Here is an 18243-nt window from a genome sequence, read left to right on the forward strand (position 1 = left end):
GCAATTTAAGTGATTATTTGGCTTAGACTTGAGAAACTAAAGAAGACATAATTGTGCAGCCATAACTAGTTCACTACAACAAACTCATCAGCTTTGTCTTTGAAGTGAGAGAGCAGATTTGACTATATAGACTATCTCCTCAACAGTTGTTAAATACTGGGCAACAAGAGAGTCTAACACTTGGACAATAATCTCTCTTTAGACAAACCTGAATCAAAACACAATTCTGAGCTTGGTTCTTTTGATAAAAGCAAACTGCAATATCAAGAAAAAGTGAGGGGAATGTTTGATAACACAGAGACAGACCATTCACCTAGAGGCAAGGAGAGAAGCAGGCTGCAGAAGGCCGGGAACTAGGTCTGAGAGCCACAGGAAGCCAAAAGACATTCTCTCTCCTATTCTCAAAATCAAAACACAAAATAGTGCAGTTGTTAACACAAATTTTAGGGATACACTGGCTAATCTGAGTCTTCCTTTTGCCTTTTACAATTGATTAATTTATTTATCTTCAGTTTCCTCATCTGTTAAATGGACTAAACAGTCCTCATCTCATAGGATAATTTTGAGGACTAAGTGTATTAATTGTGTAAAGCTACAGAGCAGTGCCTAGTGAAGTAGCTATAGGGCTCTTTAAGGATTTCCTTTCATTACTACCATTATTGAACTGGTACTGCTACAAATGACCACAGACACAAAAACTAATCTCAATCATATCAGTAAGCAAAGAAATGAGAATAAACCATAATAAGAATAAATAAGAATAAACCATACTTCATATATCATTCTCAAGAATGATTTTTTTATGTGTTCCTCTGCTATCCTAGAAGCAGACACGATCCTAGAGGAAACTGTAGGAAAAGGCATCAAAATCTTAATATATACAGAAATGGAAACAAAAAATATAACTTTGAAATTTAATCTGAGGCAATAAAGAGATCTACACAACAATTTAAACGCAGTTATGTTTATCAGTTATTATAGTGAAAAAATTGAGACACATTAACTATCAAATACTAGAGGATAAACTGTCAAGAACTTGGAAGCATCTGAGATTTTAACTTGCTTGCTTATAGCCTGACAAGTACATCCCACAGTTTCATTGGCACTGAGAGAAGACACAAGTCTCTGGGAGACAAATAAAGGATGTTATACTCACTGTACATGAAGGAGTATGACCTATGAGACTATATGAAACAGTTGATATTCATAATCCTTTGATACATACAGAGAGAATCTGTGTCATAGATGCAGAACTTTTAAGCTCAGAATTTAAGAAATGCCAATAGTCTAAGGAGGCTGATAACAAACCTGTTTAACCTTTGCCCATAAGGGAAAAACATTTTTATTATCCCAGATAGGAATCAAACTTGCCCTCTGTTACTAAGAAGGAAACTACTTCTCTCTTCCCAAACTGTTCATCAAGAGATTATAATAAACAGATAGTTTTTTTCTGAATAAATAGTTCAGAATAAAAGTATAAAAATGTGAATGACCCACAGAGAACTGCTTCCCAACACTAAATAACTTACAGTGCATCCACAGAATGTGTATTTATGTACTTATGAAAAATGCTTTTCAGAAGAACATTTACTAAAATGAGAAAAAATATTTATGGTATACTGTGACATATAAAATTGATTCTTATTCACTAAAATCATACACACAGCACGCGTACATACACATGCATGCGCACACTCAGGTAGAATGAAAGAGAAAAATGGACCCAATTTTGTTTTAAATTACATTTCCATTTATATGTGAAGAAAAGGACTGAATATATATACATAGTAGTAGTTTTTTTTCTGAGTGTTGAGATTATGCCTCTGCTTTTTTAAACTAATTTTTCTGTAATATAAACTTTTATAATCAGAAAAAGAAGATTTTTAAAAAATACATAGATGTAATACAAAAAAAGAAAAAAATAAATAAACTAGACTTTTGTTTTTTGAAGTGCTAGAGATTAAACCCAGGATCTCACGTATGCTAGGCAAGCACTCTGCCATTGAGTTACATCCCCAGTCCCCAAGTAAACTAGACTTCATCAAAATTAAAAACTTTTGTGCATCAAAGTACACCATCAAAACTGTGAAAGGAAAAACCTACAGAATGGGAGAAAACATGTGCAAATCATATATTTGATTAGGGATTTGTATTCATAATGCATAAGGACTCCCGCAACTTACTAATTAAAAAGATAAAAAACTCAATTGAAAAATGAACACAGGATTTGAATAGGTATTTCTTTAAAGAAGATATACAAATGGTCAATAAGCACATGAAAGATGCTCATCATCATCATTCACTGGAGAAATGCAAGTCAAAACCACAGATTGCATATCACTTCTTACCCACTAGAATGGCTAAAATAAAAAAGACAGACAATAGCAAGTGTTGGTGAGGGTTTAAAACTGGAACCCTTAGACATCGTTGGTGGGGTTTTAAATGGTGCGGCTACTTCAGAAAACAATCTGGTAGTTCCTTACAATGTTAAACATAAAGTTTCTCTATAATTAATTCAGCAACTCTAATCTTGGAGAAATAAACTTCTAACCAAAAGAAATAAGAACATAAGTCCACACAAAAGCCTATACACAAAAGTTCACAGCAGCACTCTTCAATAATAGCCAAAAAATGGTAACACAAATGCTGATGAACATGGCAGATCCAAGTTGGACAAACCAGAAAAGCATCATGCTGAGTAAAAAGGAAAGCCACAAAAGGCCACACAGTATATGATTTAGTTTATATGAAATTTCCAGAAAATATGGTAGGGACAGAAAGTACATTAGTGGCAGCTATGGGTGGGAGAGGGGAAAATGGGGAGTGATCACTAGTGTGTATGGGGTTTCTTTTTGGGGGGCAAATGAAATGTTGTGGCATTAGATAATGATGGTGGTTGTAAAATTCTGTGAACATTTAAAAATACATAAAATTACATATTTTAAGAGGCTGAATTTTAGGGTATCTGAATTATATCTCAATAGGTTGTTATTAAAATATATGTATACACACTATTCACATACACATCACCAACTGCTATAATGGGAAAAAAGATAATTCAGAAAAGTAACAAAATAGTCAATACTCATGTTTGAAAAAGCTTCAGCCTCTAGTTACAACAAAATACCCTAGAAAAATGAAGTGCTATTCTCCCCTTTAAATTAGCAAATGGTCTTTCAATAAGAGAACAAAGATACAATAAAAAAGATACTCTATACCCTGTTTCTGAAAATGGAAAATGATGTAACATTTTGGGAAGTCATTTGGCAACCTATCTCAGCCATAAAAATCCTTCATCTTCGCTGAATAATTCCATCTAGGGCTCCATCCTAGATATGCAGACAATATTAATAAATGTTCATAAATAATTAACTTTAGTAGAATAGCCTTAAAATGGGGAAATGGTTAATGTGATAATATTTCCATAGAATTTTAAAACACCCAGAATCTTCTAAAGTATGTTTTTTCAGACTACAATATGATGGTAAGTTAAAAAAGGCAATCTACAAAATTGATCCACATGATCCTAAATTTCTAAACAAACAAAAAATTTGATGCATACAAATTAAAACATGCCAGAAGAAAATGTACTCAAATATTAACAGTAGTTAATTCCTACAGTACTCTTTATTAATTCTATAACTTAAAAAATATTTGCTAAATGAAAATAAAAGGAGTACTACCCCTTAGTGCCAATGGTATAATGATGGTGAATGAAATGGAGAAAGAAAATCTGTGACTCAATGTCTTTCCCTCACTTAGAGAACCTTAAAACAAGATAACTATTTTTAAATGGATGATGCAGATAAGTTGGTGAGTTTGACATTAATTTTAAGCAAGATTCTAAAATGAGTTCTTTAATGGAACTTTGTATAAACCTAAAAAAGGAAACCATCAGTCAGCAGGAACATCATGGAGTCACTCAGTCATTTTAGACCATTTGTACTTCCTTTCTTTCTCCAATAAGCTATTTGGAGGGGTATTAGAGGACAGACTCATAAACTGGTAAATGAAACCAAACAGAGAGAACAAGTACATCTGCTATCAGGGCCAAGATCCTGAGAGATGAAAGTAAATAGCTTAAGTCACTAAAAATTTTCATGCCTCTAATTTAGTTTATTTCTTGGATGAGATAAAAGATAGGGTAATAGGAGGCAAGCACATTATTAAATAGTGGAAAGTACCAAACTGAGAGAAATAGTAGATGTATATCAGAATCTAAAACAGAGTAAGGGATTAAACAATAGTTTAAGCCCAACAAAACAATATTTAACATAGATAGGGTAAGATATTGTATTATAATTTAAGATTAACTACTGATGGATACCGGATTTCTTTGGGAGAAAAGAAAATGTTCTGGAACTGAATAGTTGTGGTGGTTGCACAACTTTGTAAATGTCTGAAACCACTGAATTTTATACTTCATGTGATAAAAATGGTGAATTTTACGTTATCTCATTACAATATATTTTGTGATTACACATATGCTTATAATATTGCGACACTCATATACCAATACTACATAAGATATATTGACCTCCACAAATACTTCACGCTAATATTGTTACAGAATTCACAATAATGTCAAATCATGGGTGCAATGCACGCTAACAAAAATTCTTTAAAATGAAGTACCAAAATCAATAATTATTCATTCCTTTGATTTTTAATTTATTTGCCACATGCTTACTTGGTACCAGGCACTGTGTTAAGAACTGTAGATACGGGGGTGAATACAATCCTCACCCTCAGAGAGCTTCCAGTTAAGAAGGGGACTTAACATTAAATAACTATCACTCCAATAAATACAATAACTGTAATGTGGAACATAAAGGGAAAATAAACTTCTATGATAAAATACGACAGGCAGGTCTGATGAAAATGGGATAGCTTCTCTGAGGAAATTACATTTAATTTGAAACTAGAATTTGAGGTATGAAGACAGAGGATTAGTATTCTCTCAGATGTAACAACAGTACACAAGTCCCAAGGTAGAAGAGAACCTGCACCTTTGAGAAGCCCACAAAGGCCATTTGTGATCAGAGAACAGACAGTAAGTAAAAAAGAAGATGGTCACAAAACAAGGCTAGAAAAGTAAGAAGGGATCAGTCTACACAGGGTCCTATGGGCCTCTTGAAGAGTCTTACTTTGTATCTTGGGTACAAAGAAAAGCCACCCAAGAATTTTAGCAGAGAAGCAATATATGATCAATCTGGATCATAAAAGCAACATCCAGACCCCTCTGTGGAAAAGGGATTAGAGAGGAGCAAAGGAGTAAATTAGGAGCCCACTTAGGAGGCTCTTAGAGTAACATCTCAGGCTTGGGTGTGGGGGTAGAGAAGAAGAGAAGACATTTTGAAGATCTGTTTTAAAGATTATCACAAATTCTGTTTTATAACTCCAATTTACAGATGTGAGGATATGCTTTCCAAAGAAAGTTTATTTATCCAGGATGCCAGACAGATTAGCATCCATCTAGGACCAAACTAAGGTCCACAAACACTTCCAATTATCTCTAGGAGCTCTGAAGTCTTTTCATATAACTAGATAGTATCTGAACTCAAATTATTCCTAAGCTTCTAGCAGAATAATTTCTTACTGGAAAGTTTTCAGAGTGTTAAAGGAAGCCAGTCAGTGAAGTAGGAACCTAAAAGTACACTACAAAGAGTACAGGTAGCACTTGGTGTTTTCACTTAAACCCAACAACAAGTAAGCTTGTCCTTTGAAAATGATTTTGACTATAGAGGAATCATTCTGGGAGATGAGTGCTCTGCTTAGCACATGGTATTCAAGGCTTCAGTTAAACACACACACACACAAAGAGATATGTGCAAAGCGTTCCAAATTATTCATGTGCCTGTGTCTCCTTAAACTGCACTCCAGAGACTGAAGCAAAACAAAGAGGCTGTGATGGCTACTATATAGCTTTTGAAGACTAAATGAATCCTTTGCATTGTAATAGGAAAGCAACTGTATGTTACACATGCATATATTTCTTTTCCTCTTAAATAAAATCCTGCAATCCCCATGGTAAATATTGCTCCAAATCCACGAATGGTCACATAAACCCAGACGGGGAAAAAAAAATGCCTTCCAGAAAAAGTAGATTACTTAGCTAGGATCTCAGACACATTAACATCAACCCAGTACAAACCCAAGACATGAAACCACGAAATCAAAGGAAAACTGTCTATTCAATTTTCTCAGGGTATGATGGGAGCAAACAACAAAGATGCATACGATCATTTGACAACTTTACATTTTATAACACATGCTCTGAAAGTAATCTTGTTCTCTTTTTCATTTAGATGATGAAAATTAATTTTGGACTAAAAAATGTAAATCTAAAGGAGGGTGTTGTTTAACACAAGGGATCTTTAATTTTTACCAGTGTTATTGTTTTTAGCTTCTTTGAGATTTCGACTTCTTTGTAATTATTTATTAGTATATAACATATAGGTATATGTATGTATGTATATACACACACACACACCCCTACACGATTGCTGGCTCAAATGCTCCTGGCCTTCCTTGACTCCTCCCATGTTCACTCTCAGCTCTTCTAAGCAAGCTTTCCTCACCCTTGATGGTAGAGCTGATCTTTTATCCATTCTCCCCTCTCCACCTACTGTATCTTGTACATTTTTCCATCATGCAATGGCATATTTACAAGTGGCTCCCCTTCCAGTCTGTGAGTCCCCTGGCCCGTAACACCAAGCATAATACATGAAAGATTCTCAAATGCTTGTGGAATGAAATGAGTGAATAGATAAATCTCATCTCCCCACCTGTGTAATTTTATATTTATTTCCCTGCAATATCGTATATGTTAACCATTCCCCAATTCAGAGACACTTCAGATAAGTCTACATCACCACAATTTCTTTCCATTTCTACATAGAAGGGGATTTCTAACTTGAAGTACTACACTGTTTGAAGGGTGTTTATGAAATCAAGTTTAAGAATAATCAGATTTACACATAAGATTTTATGCAGGATGAATGTGACTATGGACTAGAAACAGTCTTTACTCCCCAACATTTATATTCTATAAGAAAACGATATCCAATGCCATGTTGTCCATTCATTCCTGCTTCTGACATTCTTATCACATACAATTCTTATAAAGGGCCCTCTTCCTCTTTAAAGAAGAAGAGATGTCCTTGGCAAGGGCAGAGTGAATCCATGAGTTAAATTTGTCATTTTGGAATAAATTATTTAGTACCACTTAAACCCTGAAAGCTTTGAACCACCTATCTTGTGGTTTATGGCACTGTCTTCTAAGTTTACAATTTCCTGACTGTGAAGCAACAATTTAATTCTATAGTGTAAAATCAGTGCAATGTAAATATACTATAGAAACTAGCATTCTCTAGCAAAGCAAAAGATTTATTCTTTCACTGGCATGCGACAATTTTAAACAGGCTTTTAGAAATAGATACTGGGGAACTATTACAATTTAGGAATAAAGTTGTTTTTTTTTTTTTTTTTTTTGGCTGGGTATAAAGCAAACTGTCTCCCTCTTTCCATGAAATGAGCCATATTCCTGAAGCTACCTGAGCTCTCTGTCCACTAAGATGAAGAGCTTTGACCTAACTCTGTTATGAACGTAGAGTTTGAATAGGAGACCATCCGAGATGTAAAGGAGCTGTGGTGGTAGAAACAAGAAACAGCCAATAGGATTTTTAAATGTATTCTCTCACTAGTTCAGGGTTTTCACCAGGCAGGAATGACAATCATTTTCATTCTAAATTATATTACCAGTACAACTACGGGTAGGAAGGTTTGGCACTGAGCCAAGGATTCCAGGAAATGTTATTTAACTGTATAATCAGGGACCAGTCACTTGGGTGGAGTGGCAAAAGGTGGCGTTGTTTAAAATACACCAGTGGATGGATCTATAAACTGCATCTTTCTCCCCAAATAACTAAACAGACTGGAAAAGGCAGGAACACACCCTCATTCAACCTAGGGCAAACACTGATCATCAGTTCTATGAAAGGTCCCTTGAAGCTAGCCTGGGAAGAGTGAGGATGGTGAGTCTGAAGCTTAAGATTCAACATGCTTTCAAGTGCATCCAGTCCACCTGCATATACCTCCTTTTCCTTCTACTGAAAGGTCTGTCTCCCTTTCAACTCCTCAGAACTGTCAACAGTTTTTAAAAATACATATGAAATTTTTAAAAGCCTAGTGCCAGAAGAGATGGAAACAGTTATTGGCAGTCTGTTAATTGACACACAAGCCGAGTTCCCTCCTGCTCAACCCCACGTCTAGGGAGCACCAAGGACAAGAGGTTAGCTAAAGCTAGGCCTGCGAAACAGCCAGAGAAAGGCCGGCCTCCTAGGGACCGGAGGAGAGATGCTTAAGCGCCGCCTGCTCCTCCCTCGCTCGGCTCGCGGTCCAAGCTCTGCCAGCTCCCTGCAGGGAAGTCGAGCCTCCTGCGCGCTCAGCATCCCTCCTCCTTCTCTCCCTCCTCCGCTCGCGCGGGTGCCACCAACCTTGGGCGTGCGGATGTGCTCCATGGCGGGTCCACGTCTGCAGGGTCCCCAGCGGGCGCGGCCTCACGCACCTGCGCGACTGCAGCGCGGCGGGAGGGGCCCGGGGAGGGGGCTTCGCGCGCGGGAGCACGCGGCGACGAGGCTTAGCTCCGCCTCCAGGTGCGCCGCGCCCGCGCCGGGCCCCGAGTGCTAGACCCGGGGCGCCTGCGCGGTGCTGGGCGCGCGGCTCTGCGCCTTCTCCCACCTGCGTGGCCTGAGCTGCTTCCCCCACTCCGTGGCTGTGGTCACTGCAGTGAGAGGCGCTGGCTTCCTTTTAAGAGGACCACCCGAAAACCCGGGTGGTGGCGTGCCTGTGATCCCAGCTACTCAGGAGGCTGAGGTGCGGGGGTCGCTGAAGCCCAGTATTGGGCCAGCATGGGGAGCAGAGCAAGACCTCGTCTAAAAAAAAAAAAAGTATAAAAGAGGGGCAGCCGGCCCCCTAGTACTGTGGATCTACTGTTCCCCAAGACACAATGAGGGCCTTGTGTTGGGTGTGGCCTCTCAGAGGACAGATGGGGAATATGCGCCACTTCACATCCTCTTGGGCTTCCTTCCAGAGAGCGTCCTGCGATAGATGGTATTTCACAGGGGGGCAGGAAAAAAAGGACTGCCCCACACAACTGAGGTTGCAGTATGGCCTAGTGGGCTCCCTCTCTGTTTTGGCACAGACTCAGCCGGCATAACATTTGGGACTAGTGGAAATAATAGCAACAGTGTTCGCACCCCAGTAAGTGTGCTATTAAATCAGGCATCTCACATCAACCTGCGATTTCACTGTTGGGACTGTTGCAAGAGACACTTTTCCCTTGGCACTGTATTGGGTGTGTGTTTTTCTCTTTACCTAGCACAAACTGAACTGGAAGCTACGAAGATACAAAGCATCTATTCTGAGGTATCATTAAGCCACTGGGAAAGCCAAAGAGAAGAAATGACCTCCACCTTCTTTTCTTGTGGCCCTAAGTTTAAAACACTCCATCATGACCAAAATTTCACAGAATTGTACATAGTTCTTGGAAAGACGTCTATTCAATTTTTTTTCTAGCTCTTACTCATCTGTGTGACACATTATTTGACAGTGGGGAATTTTTTACCTCCCTTTTCAATACCTGATATGCACATTACAGTTTTCCAAAAAATTGTTTATTTGATACAGAGTTGAGTTTATTTTAAAATTTCCAGATCCTCTTCATTCATCTTGTTTCATCTACAGCTCTAGTACTATAAACCACAGTTTTCAGATGACAAGAGTGACCTTTTACTAGTATTTATTATGTATTCATGTTCTTTCACTAAAGAGCACCAGGAATAGACTCAAGAGCATTCTCATCCCAACATTGGCCTCTGTCACTCCATTTATTACATGAGAAGGTCACATGGCCAGATAATCTTAAATGTAGCTTCCATCTCTAAATTCCATCTTACATGATACAAGAATCATATCTTTTTTAGAGGAAATCATTCTGACTGGGATAATGATCTTGAAATGTGTGCTTTCAAGGCTCTTCTATCCCTCCACTGGTAGGCTAATCAAGAGTTTACTCAATGAGCAATTTTTTCATATAAGTATTATTAGCGTAAGTTTAAAAGAATTAATTGGCAGTGAGGAAATGTAAATCTGAACAATTTAAGCAGCCTGGCACTAAGAAAAAAATTCACAGGTTAATCTAAGTTAGAAATTCAGTGTGGGTTAAAATGAATCAAGAATTATAATCAAATTATTAATATAGATTAATATAGAATGACATGGAAATAAATTGACAATAGGGAAGAATTTTCTAGAAACAAACATTTTGGTTTGATCTAACTTGTTCCCCAAGGAATCCTTCTCATCTTGTTCCCCATTCTCCATCTTTATGGAGGTATTTAAATCACAAACTATTAGACCCTCAATAGCCACACTGAACTCCCTGGTACACTGTCATGTATCCCCCAAGTTTCCCTGTTTTCCCCAACCACCACCCCACATGCAGAGAGATGGGGGAAAAGCAGCAAGAATCAGGGAGATTCTTGAGGGAGACACAGTATATTATTGAGATGGTTAACTATATTCATCTTAAGTAGGGGAGAAAAGCAAAATGACCATTCATTTATTCAAGAAATATTGCCTTTATTTAATTGTTGGTCATCATCAGGGTATCATGGCTGATGCTGACAGGCCAAAGAGAGATGAGAGATACTAAATTCTGTAAATGTGATATGACTAACATCAAGAAATTAAAAGTAGGCCAACTTAAGATGATGACAAAGCTTGTGGAAATTCCAAAAGATGCCTCAAGAAGAATGATCTATTTGTTATATTTTACCTATTACTTAGGAAAAATATCAATGGACAGACTTGGGTTCAGACCCTTAGTTCTTAATGTTTAATATCTGGTGTGCCTGAAATGAACCATAGGGCATTTGAATGAATATTACATCCAAGTTGGCATCCCAAAATGTTTCCATCTGGCCCTGGTCCAAAAAGAGAATAGGGAGGGAGAAGAAGAGGGAGAGGGAGAGGGAAAAAGAGAAATAGAGAAAGAGAGGGAGAGGGAGAGAGAGAAAGAGACAGAGAAAGAGAGGGAGAGGGAGACGGAGACAGGAAGGGAAAACGTTATGCTTTCAACTCCACAAAATTTGCAGATAGATGCACACCCAGATTTGTATTAAATCAGCATACGCCAAATGGGTTGGAAAAACTGTGTTTCTTTAGTATTTGTGAATCCCAGATGGAAAATAAAAGTATTTCAACAAAACTATTTACACCATCAAACAAAGTATCAGAGTTAAGACTGAATTACTTGCATGTTCATCGAATTATTACCCTTGCCAAGGTAGTCCTCATTTTATCATCAGTGTCTCAATGTTTTCAGTTATGTGATATATAAATCAATATGTAATTTTCCTGTCCTTTCTGAACATCCCAAGACTACACTTCTCAAACCCCTGACTGTTAGGTGGGGTCATGTGACTACTTCTAGCCAGGGAACTGTGAGAAGTGGCTTGTGCCTCTTTCTGGGTAACCTCCTGCAAAGCCTCTGTGTAGCCCTTCTGCTCTCTCTTCCCCAGTCTTGATGATCTAGAAGTTACATGTTGAGCTTAAAAAGAGAAAAAAGACAGTGAATTTACTCTCAATATATGACGTTACTGTGGCCCAAAGTACTCAGCATTAGATTGAAACAAGAGGAAAATAGACTGTATCCTGGGGTCCCCATTGGAAGAGTCACGGCAGACTATTTCGTGAGTGAAAAGAACACCTTTTTGTTGTTGTTGCATGAATCACTGAGATTTCAAGATTGCTTCAGTATTCTAGTATAGCCTAGCCTATACCAATTTTATAGAAAAGAGGAATTGAGTTAAAACAATAATACTGTCTCTCTTTTTCATGTTTCTGATTTTTAAAAAATATTTATTTTTTAGTCATATTTATTTTTTAGTCGTAGTTGGACACAATACCTTTATTTTAATGTGGGGCTGAGGATCAAACCCAGGGCCTCAAATGAGGTGCGAGGCAGACACTCTACCACTGAGCCACAACCCCAGCCCCATTTTCTGATTTTTTAAAGGAGTTGATAATGTCTTTAAAGAGCTCTAAGGACACTTGCCAGAGCAAGACCTAACTGCATTGTTGTGCTTTACCAAACATCTTCTAGAAAACATCTTAAGAAAAATGTACTACATAGATATTTCAGCTGCAATTAATATTGCTAGAGGAAATTTTTTTTAAAACCTTGATATTAACTGGGAACTTTTCTAAAATCTTGAGATCTTTAGTGGCCTGAAGAGATTTGGAAACTTATCAAACTTAGCAAGACTTTTTATGAAATACTTACATTTCTCCAAAGAAAACTCAAACATCTGATCTTGCAGGAAAGCCCAAAAGTGCTTCCTTGGAGGGTAGTATTGCTAATGGTTACAAATTCAACAAAATCCTACCAAGCAGTATTAAACCCTAGTGGTCCTGCTACATATGGAGGAAGGTACCCATTTTCAAACAAGCCCAGCCTCCTTTAGAGGTGTATTAGATTCCCAGTATGACAGAGTCAGAGATACATTCAGGGTTCTCCCTGATTGGAAAAACAGCATACTCAACTTCAGGAGTCTTATGCACCCAATGATGTAAAACATCAATGTCTTCTTTGGCTTGCCTTGTGCCAAAGATGTTGAGAAAAATTACTCATTGGATTGTAGACAGCTCTGCCCTTTTTCCAGAAACCAAAAAAAGAAACTCTTGGGCAGCCAAAAAGAACGTTTACTCTGTGAACAGGCAGGGTTTTTAAATAGACTCCTTTATTTTCTTCTCCCTCCAGGAAGACTCCACTGTTCAAGCCCAAGTCTATGTCCTCAGGCCAGTCATTGTTACTTGTTCCCTTTCTACTCCCATCTCTTCAACTGTCACTTTGATGCAGATAATTCTCTTATGATGTTTGCAGTCCTGAATTCTCTCCCTGCATCACATGTTATAGTTAAGTACTATACTTAACTATATCTACTTGGATATCCCATGAATAATCCACTTGTCACAAACCAGGTGTAGTTACAAAAATGGGCTATGGAGGGGCTGGGATCATGGCTCAGCGGTAGAGCACTTGCCTAGTACGGGCGGGACCTGAGTTTGATCCACAGTACCACATAAAAATAAAGGCATGTGTCCATCTACACCCCCAAAAATAAATATTTTAAAAAATGGACTATGGAGGCAGACAGACCTAGATTCAAGTCAACCCTGACAGGCACTAGCTGTAGGACCTTGACCATGTTATCTTATTACTCTCAGTTTCAGCCTTCTCACCTATACAATGGAGATAAGGATAATGCTATGGACTGAATGTTTGTGTTCCCCCAAAATGCACATACTGAAATCCAAATCCCCAGGGCAATGGATTAGGAGGTGGAACTTTTGAAAGGAGGAAACTTTAGAATGAATAGAATTAGGGCCCCTGAGAGACCTGTACTCCCTCCAACATAGAGGTCAGAATGAAAAGACAGCCATCTGTAAACCAGGATGCAGGTCTTCACCAGAGATTGAATTATCCCACACCTTGATCTTTACCTTCCCAGCCTCCAGCCCTGTGAGTAATCAATTTCTGATGTTTTATAAGGCACTCAGTTCATACTATTTTGTTATTAAAGTCCAAACTGACTAAGACAGATGATATTATAATGCTTTGTCTCTCAGGCTGAGCCATAGATGTGTTCATTGCAATATTCTCTATTGTTATTTATGCCTAAATTAATTCAAAATTTAAAAAATAGAATTAATAGCAAAAATAGGAGATAATTATATCTCTTTCTCAGGGTGGGTGTGACAATTCCAGATCAAGCATGTATCATATTTTCTGACACATATTTATTGAGTGCTCTTCATATGCTAAGCCCTGGAATAAAAGTGTAGACAAGAGCACTTCCAGCCCCTGCTTTCAAGGTGCTTCAGTCTCATTACTATCAGCTCTCATTATGCCACCTAATACCAAAGCCTCCTGTTGACTTCCTTATTTCCTTTGTTGATTTCAGTTGCTCAAGCTGAAGGGCTTTAAGCTGGCTTTGGCTTCTGCCCTTATTGGCTCCCATATCAGGGCAGATGTAGATCCCTCCTCCTCGACATTTACTCATCCCATCCTTTTCCTTCTTTGTTGTCATTACTCCAGCTCAGATCTGCATTGTTTCTTCCTGGCTGGGATATTAGTTTCTGCTGCCAGATTAATCTTCATAAAAAAGCAGCTCTAATCATATCACTCTCCAGCTTAAAACCCTTCAAGTGCTTTACAGTTGCCTTTGAATCGTTTCCTTATTCTGTCATTGAACGCCCAACCACATCCTCCTGCTGTCTTTTACAAACTCAGCAAAGTACATCCCTGGCATTCAATAGGTGCTCAATAAATGCATTTTGAATTTATCTATCAGTCAGCCAGCCACTTTTTATACCCTACGAAAGGAAAGCGAGGAACCGAGAGATGGGCAATCGAGAAATGAAAGACAGAGACCAGGCAGAGATACACACAGAGTTTATTTGTCAGAGGTGACAAAAAAAAGGCCATCCCTTCATAGCCGGAGAGGGGCAAAACAAGGTTGGGGTTTAGGGCAGTCCTAATGGGGGGGGGTTATTAAAGGTGGGGTTGGTATGAGGGAGTGGTAATACCCTTGGGCAGGAAAAAATGCAGGCTGTGAAGGGTTGGGTTGGTATGAGGGAGTGGTGAGCCTTTCTCAGAAATGCCCTTGGGTGGGAAAGTGAAACTTTTCTTAAAATGGCAGCAGTCACTTAAGATGGCAGTCCCGATGCTAAGCAAGGACTTATATTCCCCCCTTTTTTTGTTTTTTTTTTTGGGGGGTCCCTTAAGGGACAGGAGCATAGACCAATCTTCTGATCTTCTGTAGCTTATTCCTGATGGGAAGGGGTAGCATCTGGACTCTTGTTAGGGGCATGAGGTGTCATTGAGGCAATGGTGATGGTCAAGAGGTGCCGGGCAATGCTGACTTGGGACGGCCCAATTTTGGTGAGGGGTCGGAAGTCCTGTAACAGAAGCTGGTTCACGGTTTGGTTAGAGATCCTTTGAATCTGGTCTTGAATAAATGTAATGGTGCAGGGCCTATGACAAGGAGAGAGGTCAGGAAAGGAAGTGCCCACTGGAGAAGGGGGTTCTAGAGAGAAACTTGTAGAATTGTGAGGAGGAGGGGAAAGGAAGGGCCAAGTCACTTACCCAAATGAGGCCAGAGTATGGATGAAGAAGAAGAGCGCTAGGTGAATGGAAGAGGGTGTGTGGTCATTATCCTGGGCCCTCAGGCCAGCATCCCAAAGCAGCTCAAATCCCCAGAGGGGAAAGCAAAGCTGATGGGAGAACAGGATCCAGTCACTGGCATCAATGAAAGAAAAGTGGCGCAGGACTAATCACACACGCACTTGAGGTAAGAAGTGAGTTTATTGTCAGGAGCCTGACAAGCTGCTCTGCAAAAAGAGAGGGAGAGCTGCAAAAAGAGAGGGAGAGCAGCAACAAGGAGGGAGAGCAGGTATTGTGATTAGGCCAGAAAATGGAGGGGGGTTTTGAGACAGGTGTGAATGGGCTCATGGTGTGAGGCGATAGAAGGACTTGAAACTTACCAGACAGTAGGGTCCACCCTGGAAGGGGGTATGGGAAGGCACTGGCAGACGGAATAGGGGATGGTCCTAAGGTAAGGATCAGGGGAGTGAGAGGCGAGTCTCGATGGAAGCATATATGAGGGGAGAAGGAAAGCCTAGCTCCCAACTTTATGAGGATGTCCCTTCCCATAAGGGAACAGGGCACTGTGGAATGACCAAAAGGGAGTGGGTGAAAACTAGAGAGCCAAAAGCACAAACACAGCTAGGAGTCTGTAAGGGTTGGTAGCAGGCCCCCAGAACTCCTTGAGGACTGAATATGTAGCCCCGGTGTCTAGAAGGAAGGAGACAGGCCTACTTGAAATACACAGAGTTACCTTGGGTTAAAAAGAAGTGATGGTAGTGGTCAGGTGATGGGGACCTGGGCCTCGTCAGTCCTCTGCAGCCAGTCTGAAGAGTTGGAAAGGGGAACCAGAAGGCCTGTATGGCCAGGAGCCACCATGGGCTCAGGGGCAGTCAATGGCCCAGTTCAAGGGCCCAGAAGCTTGTACATGGGACATGTATGAGCCCAGTGACCCATCTGACAACATTTAAAACAGGGTCTGGGTGATCCTGAGGGACCCTTCCATGGGCCAGTGGAACCAAGGACAGATACTGAGGCCTAAAGCCTTGGTCAGGCAATCTAAAAATGCTGAAGGTTTTCATTTTTATGTTGGATGACTTCCTGGAGCTTTTCATAATTGATAGCCTTATGGGCCGCCTTTCTAAGTCCTGCCATGAGGCAAGTAATGAATTGGTTTCTACTAGTTACTCCTCCAGACAAATTATAATCCCAATTGGGATCCCAATTTGGGACTCCTTCAGTGCCAATCAGATGGGCAGGGGAGGTCTGATGTACCTCGTCAGCATGATTTCTAGCTTGCTCCCAAACTCTCGTGCACTCAGGCAGGAGGGTGTTAGACAAAATCATATGGATATCATGGAAGGTCAAATTATATGATTGAGTCAGATATTAAAACTCTTTGATATATGTGGTGGAACTTGAAGTATAGGACCCAAGCTGCTTTTCTATCTGTGAAAGATCTGACAAAGAGAAAGGCACATGAACCCAGATTACACCATCTACCCCAGTCACCTTGTGTAGAGGACACAGAGATGTAGGTTGGGCAGCAGCAGCCTGTGAGCATGTAGCAGGAGGAGAGAAAGGTGGAGGGGCCAAGGGGACAGTTGCTGCAGTGGCTTCTTCAGAAAGAGAATTGTGTTATGGCGGGGGCTCATCAGCTGGGTCGAAGGAGAAGGAGTCCTGGGTAGGATCTTCTGTCCCTTTGGAAGCAGGTGTAGGGGAAGTGAGAGCTAAGAGGACTTGTGTGGGAGAGCAAGGGTTGCAGAGAGAAGGATTAGAATGTAGAGAGGAGAAAGCCTGAATGTATGATATCTCTTTCTATTTTCCTAAACACTCACAAAAGTTGAAAAGATCCCTGATAATACTGGGATCTAGAGTGCCATTAAGCAGCTATTTAGAGTCCAAAGGATATTTAGGCCATATCTGATTGCACAAACAGATAAGTTTTGGGGAGTTTAGGTCCAGTGTGAGAGAGAGAGACCCTCCTAGGTTAGCCAGGAGACAGTCAGGAGGACTATGGGAGGGAATAGATGAGGAGCCACCCATGGTGAGTTTAGAGGTGGCGCATTCCCCAGTCTCTAATATCACCCAAGTGGAGAGGATGGTTATGCTTAGGGGGTCATCACCACTGCTGGGTGTTAGGGCATGAGCCTGTAGGGGCACTTCAGTGCCCAGCTGGGACTGCATAGGGGTAGAGATTAACCCAAGTCCATGAGGTCTCACCAGGAACAACTCCCAATCACCTTCCGTGGTTTTTCTCAAAACCCAGGATCAAATAAAAGATCACCTATAGACTCCATCGATAGTAGGGATCAGTGGTAGCTGTGAAAGTTGTGGCTGGGGGTGCCCCTGACCACACAGTAACCTTGGGAGTTCTGGACAATCAATGGTCACTTCCTGGGACCCGTGGGTCATTTAGTGACGGGGTCTTACCTGAAATGTCTGGTGGTAGGTGAAGAGAGGGCGTTCAGAAGAATAGAGGGCCTGGGCTCCAATGGAATCCATATTGGGGCCCAGGGACACTCAGTGACCTTCAAAAAGGGGAGTGGGTACCCAGGGAACCCAATCCCAGTTTTCGGCACCAATGAAAGGAAAACGAGAAACCGGGAGAGTGATAAATGAAAGACGTAGACCAGGCAGAGAAACACAAGAGAGTTTATTTCTCAGAGCTGACAAATAAAAGCACATCACTCCATAGATAGAGAGAGGCAAAACAGGCTTGGGGTTGAGGACTTCATGGGGCAGGCTCAGGGATTAGAGCCGGATGGGTCCTAATGGGAGGGGTGTTAAGGGTTGGATTGTTTTGAGAGAGTGGTGAGCTTTTTTCAGAAACACCATTGGGCAGGAAAACAAATTTTTTCTTAAAATGGCAGCTTTCAGTTAAAATGGTCCTCCAGATGCTAAGAAAGGACCTTATACCCTACAATTGCCTATCTCTACATCTTTGCTTCTACTACTCTTCTCTATCAAATCTTTTGAGATTCATTTCAAAATTCACTTCAACATTCCCATCAGATGTAATTTTCCAAAAT

At 40.2% G+C, this 18243-nt stretch overlaps 1 protein-coding gene across 1 annotated transcript in view; it reads right to left on the minus strand.

The window, feature by feature from the left end:
* Mtmr7 (myotubularin related protein 7) overlaps positions 1 to 8608 on the minus strand; it is a 92964-nt gene extending 84356 nt beyond the window's left edge. The window contains exon 1 of the mRNA XM_046425982.2: positions 8499 to 8608. Coding sequence (XP_046281938.2) covers positions 8499 to 8522 — 24 coding nt within the window. The 5' untranslated portion in view covers positions 8523 to 8608. The remainder of the gene's footprint in view (positions 1 to 8498) is intronic.
* Positions 8609 to 18243: the final 9635 nt, after the last annotated feature.

The sequence above is a fragment of the Marmota monax genome, unplaced genomic scaffold (genome assembly GCF_021218885.2).
Source record: "Marmota monax isolate L192 unplaced genomic scaffold, Marmota_monax_Labrador192_F-V1.1 WCK01_AAM20220418_F8-fsc00197, whole genome shotgun sequence".
NCBI lineage: Eukaryota > Metazoa > Chordata > Mammalia > Rodentia > Sciuridae > Marmota > Marmota monax.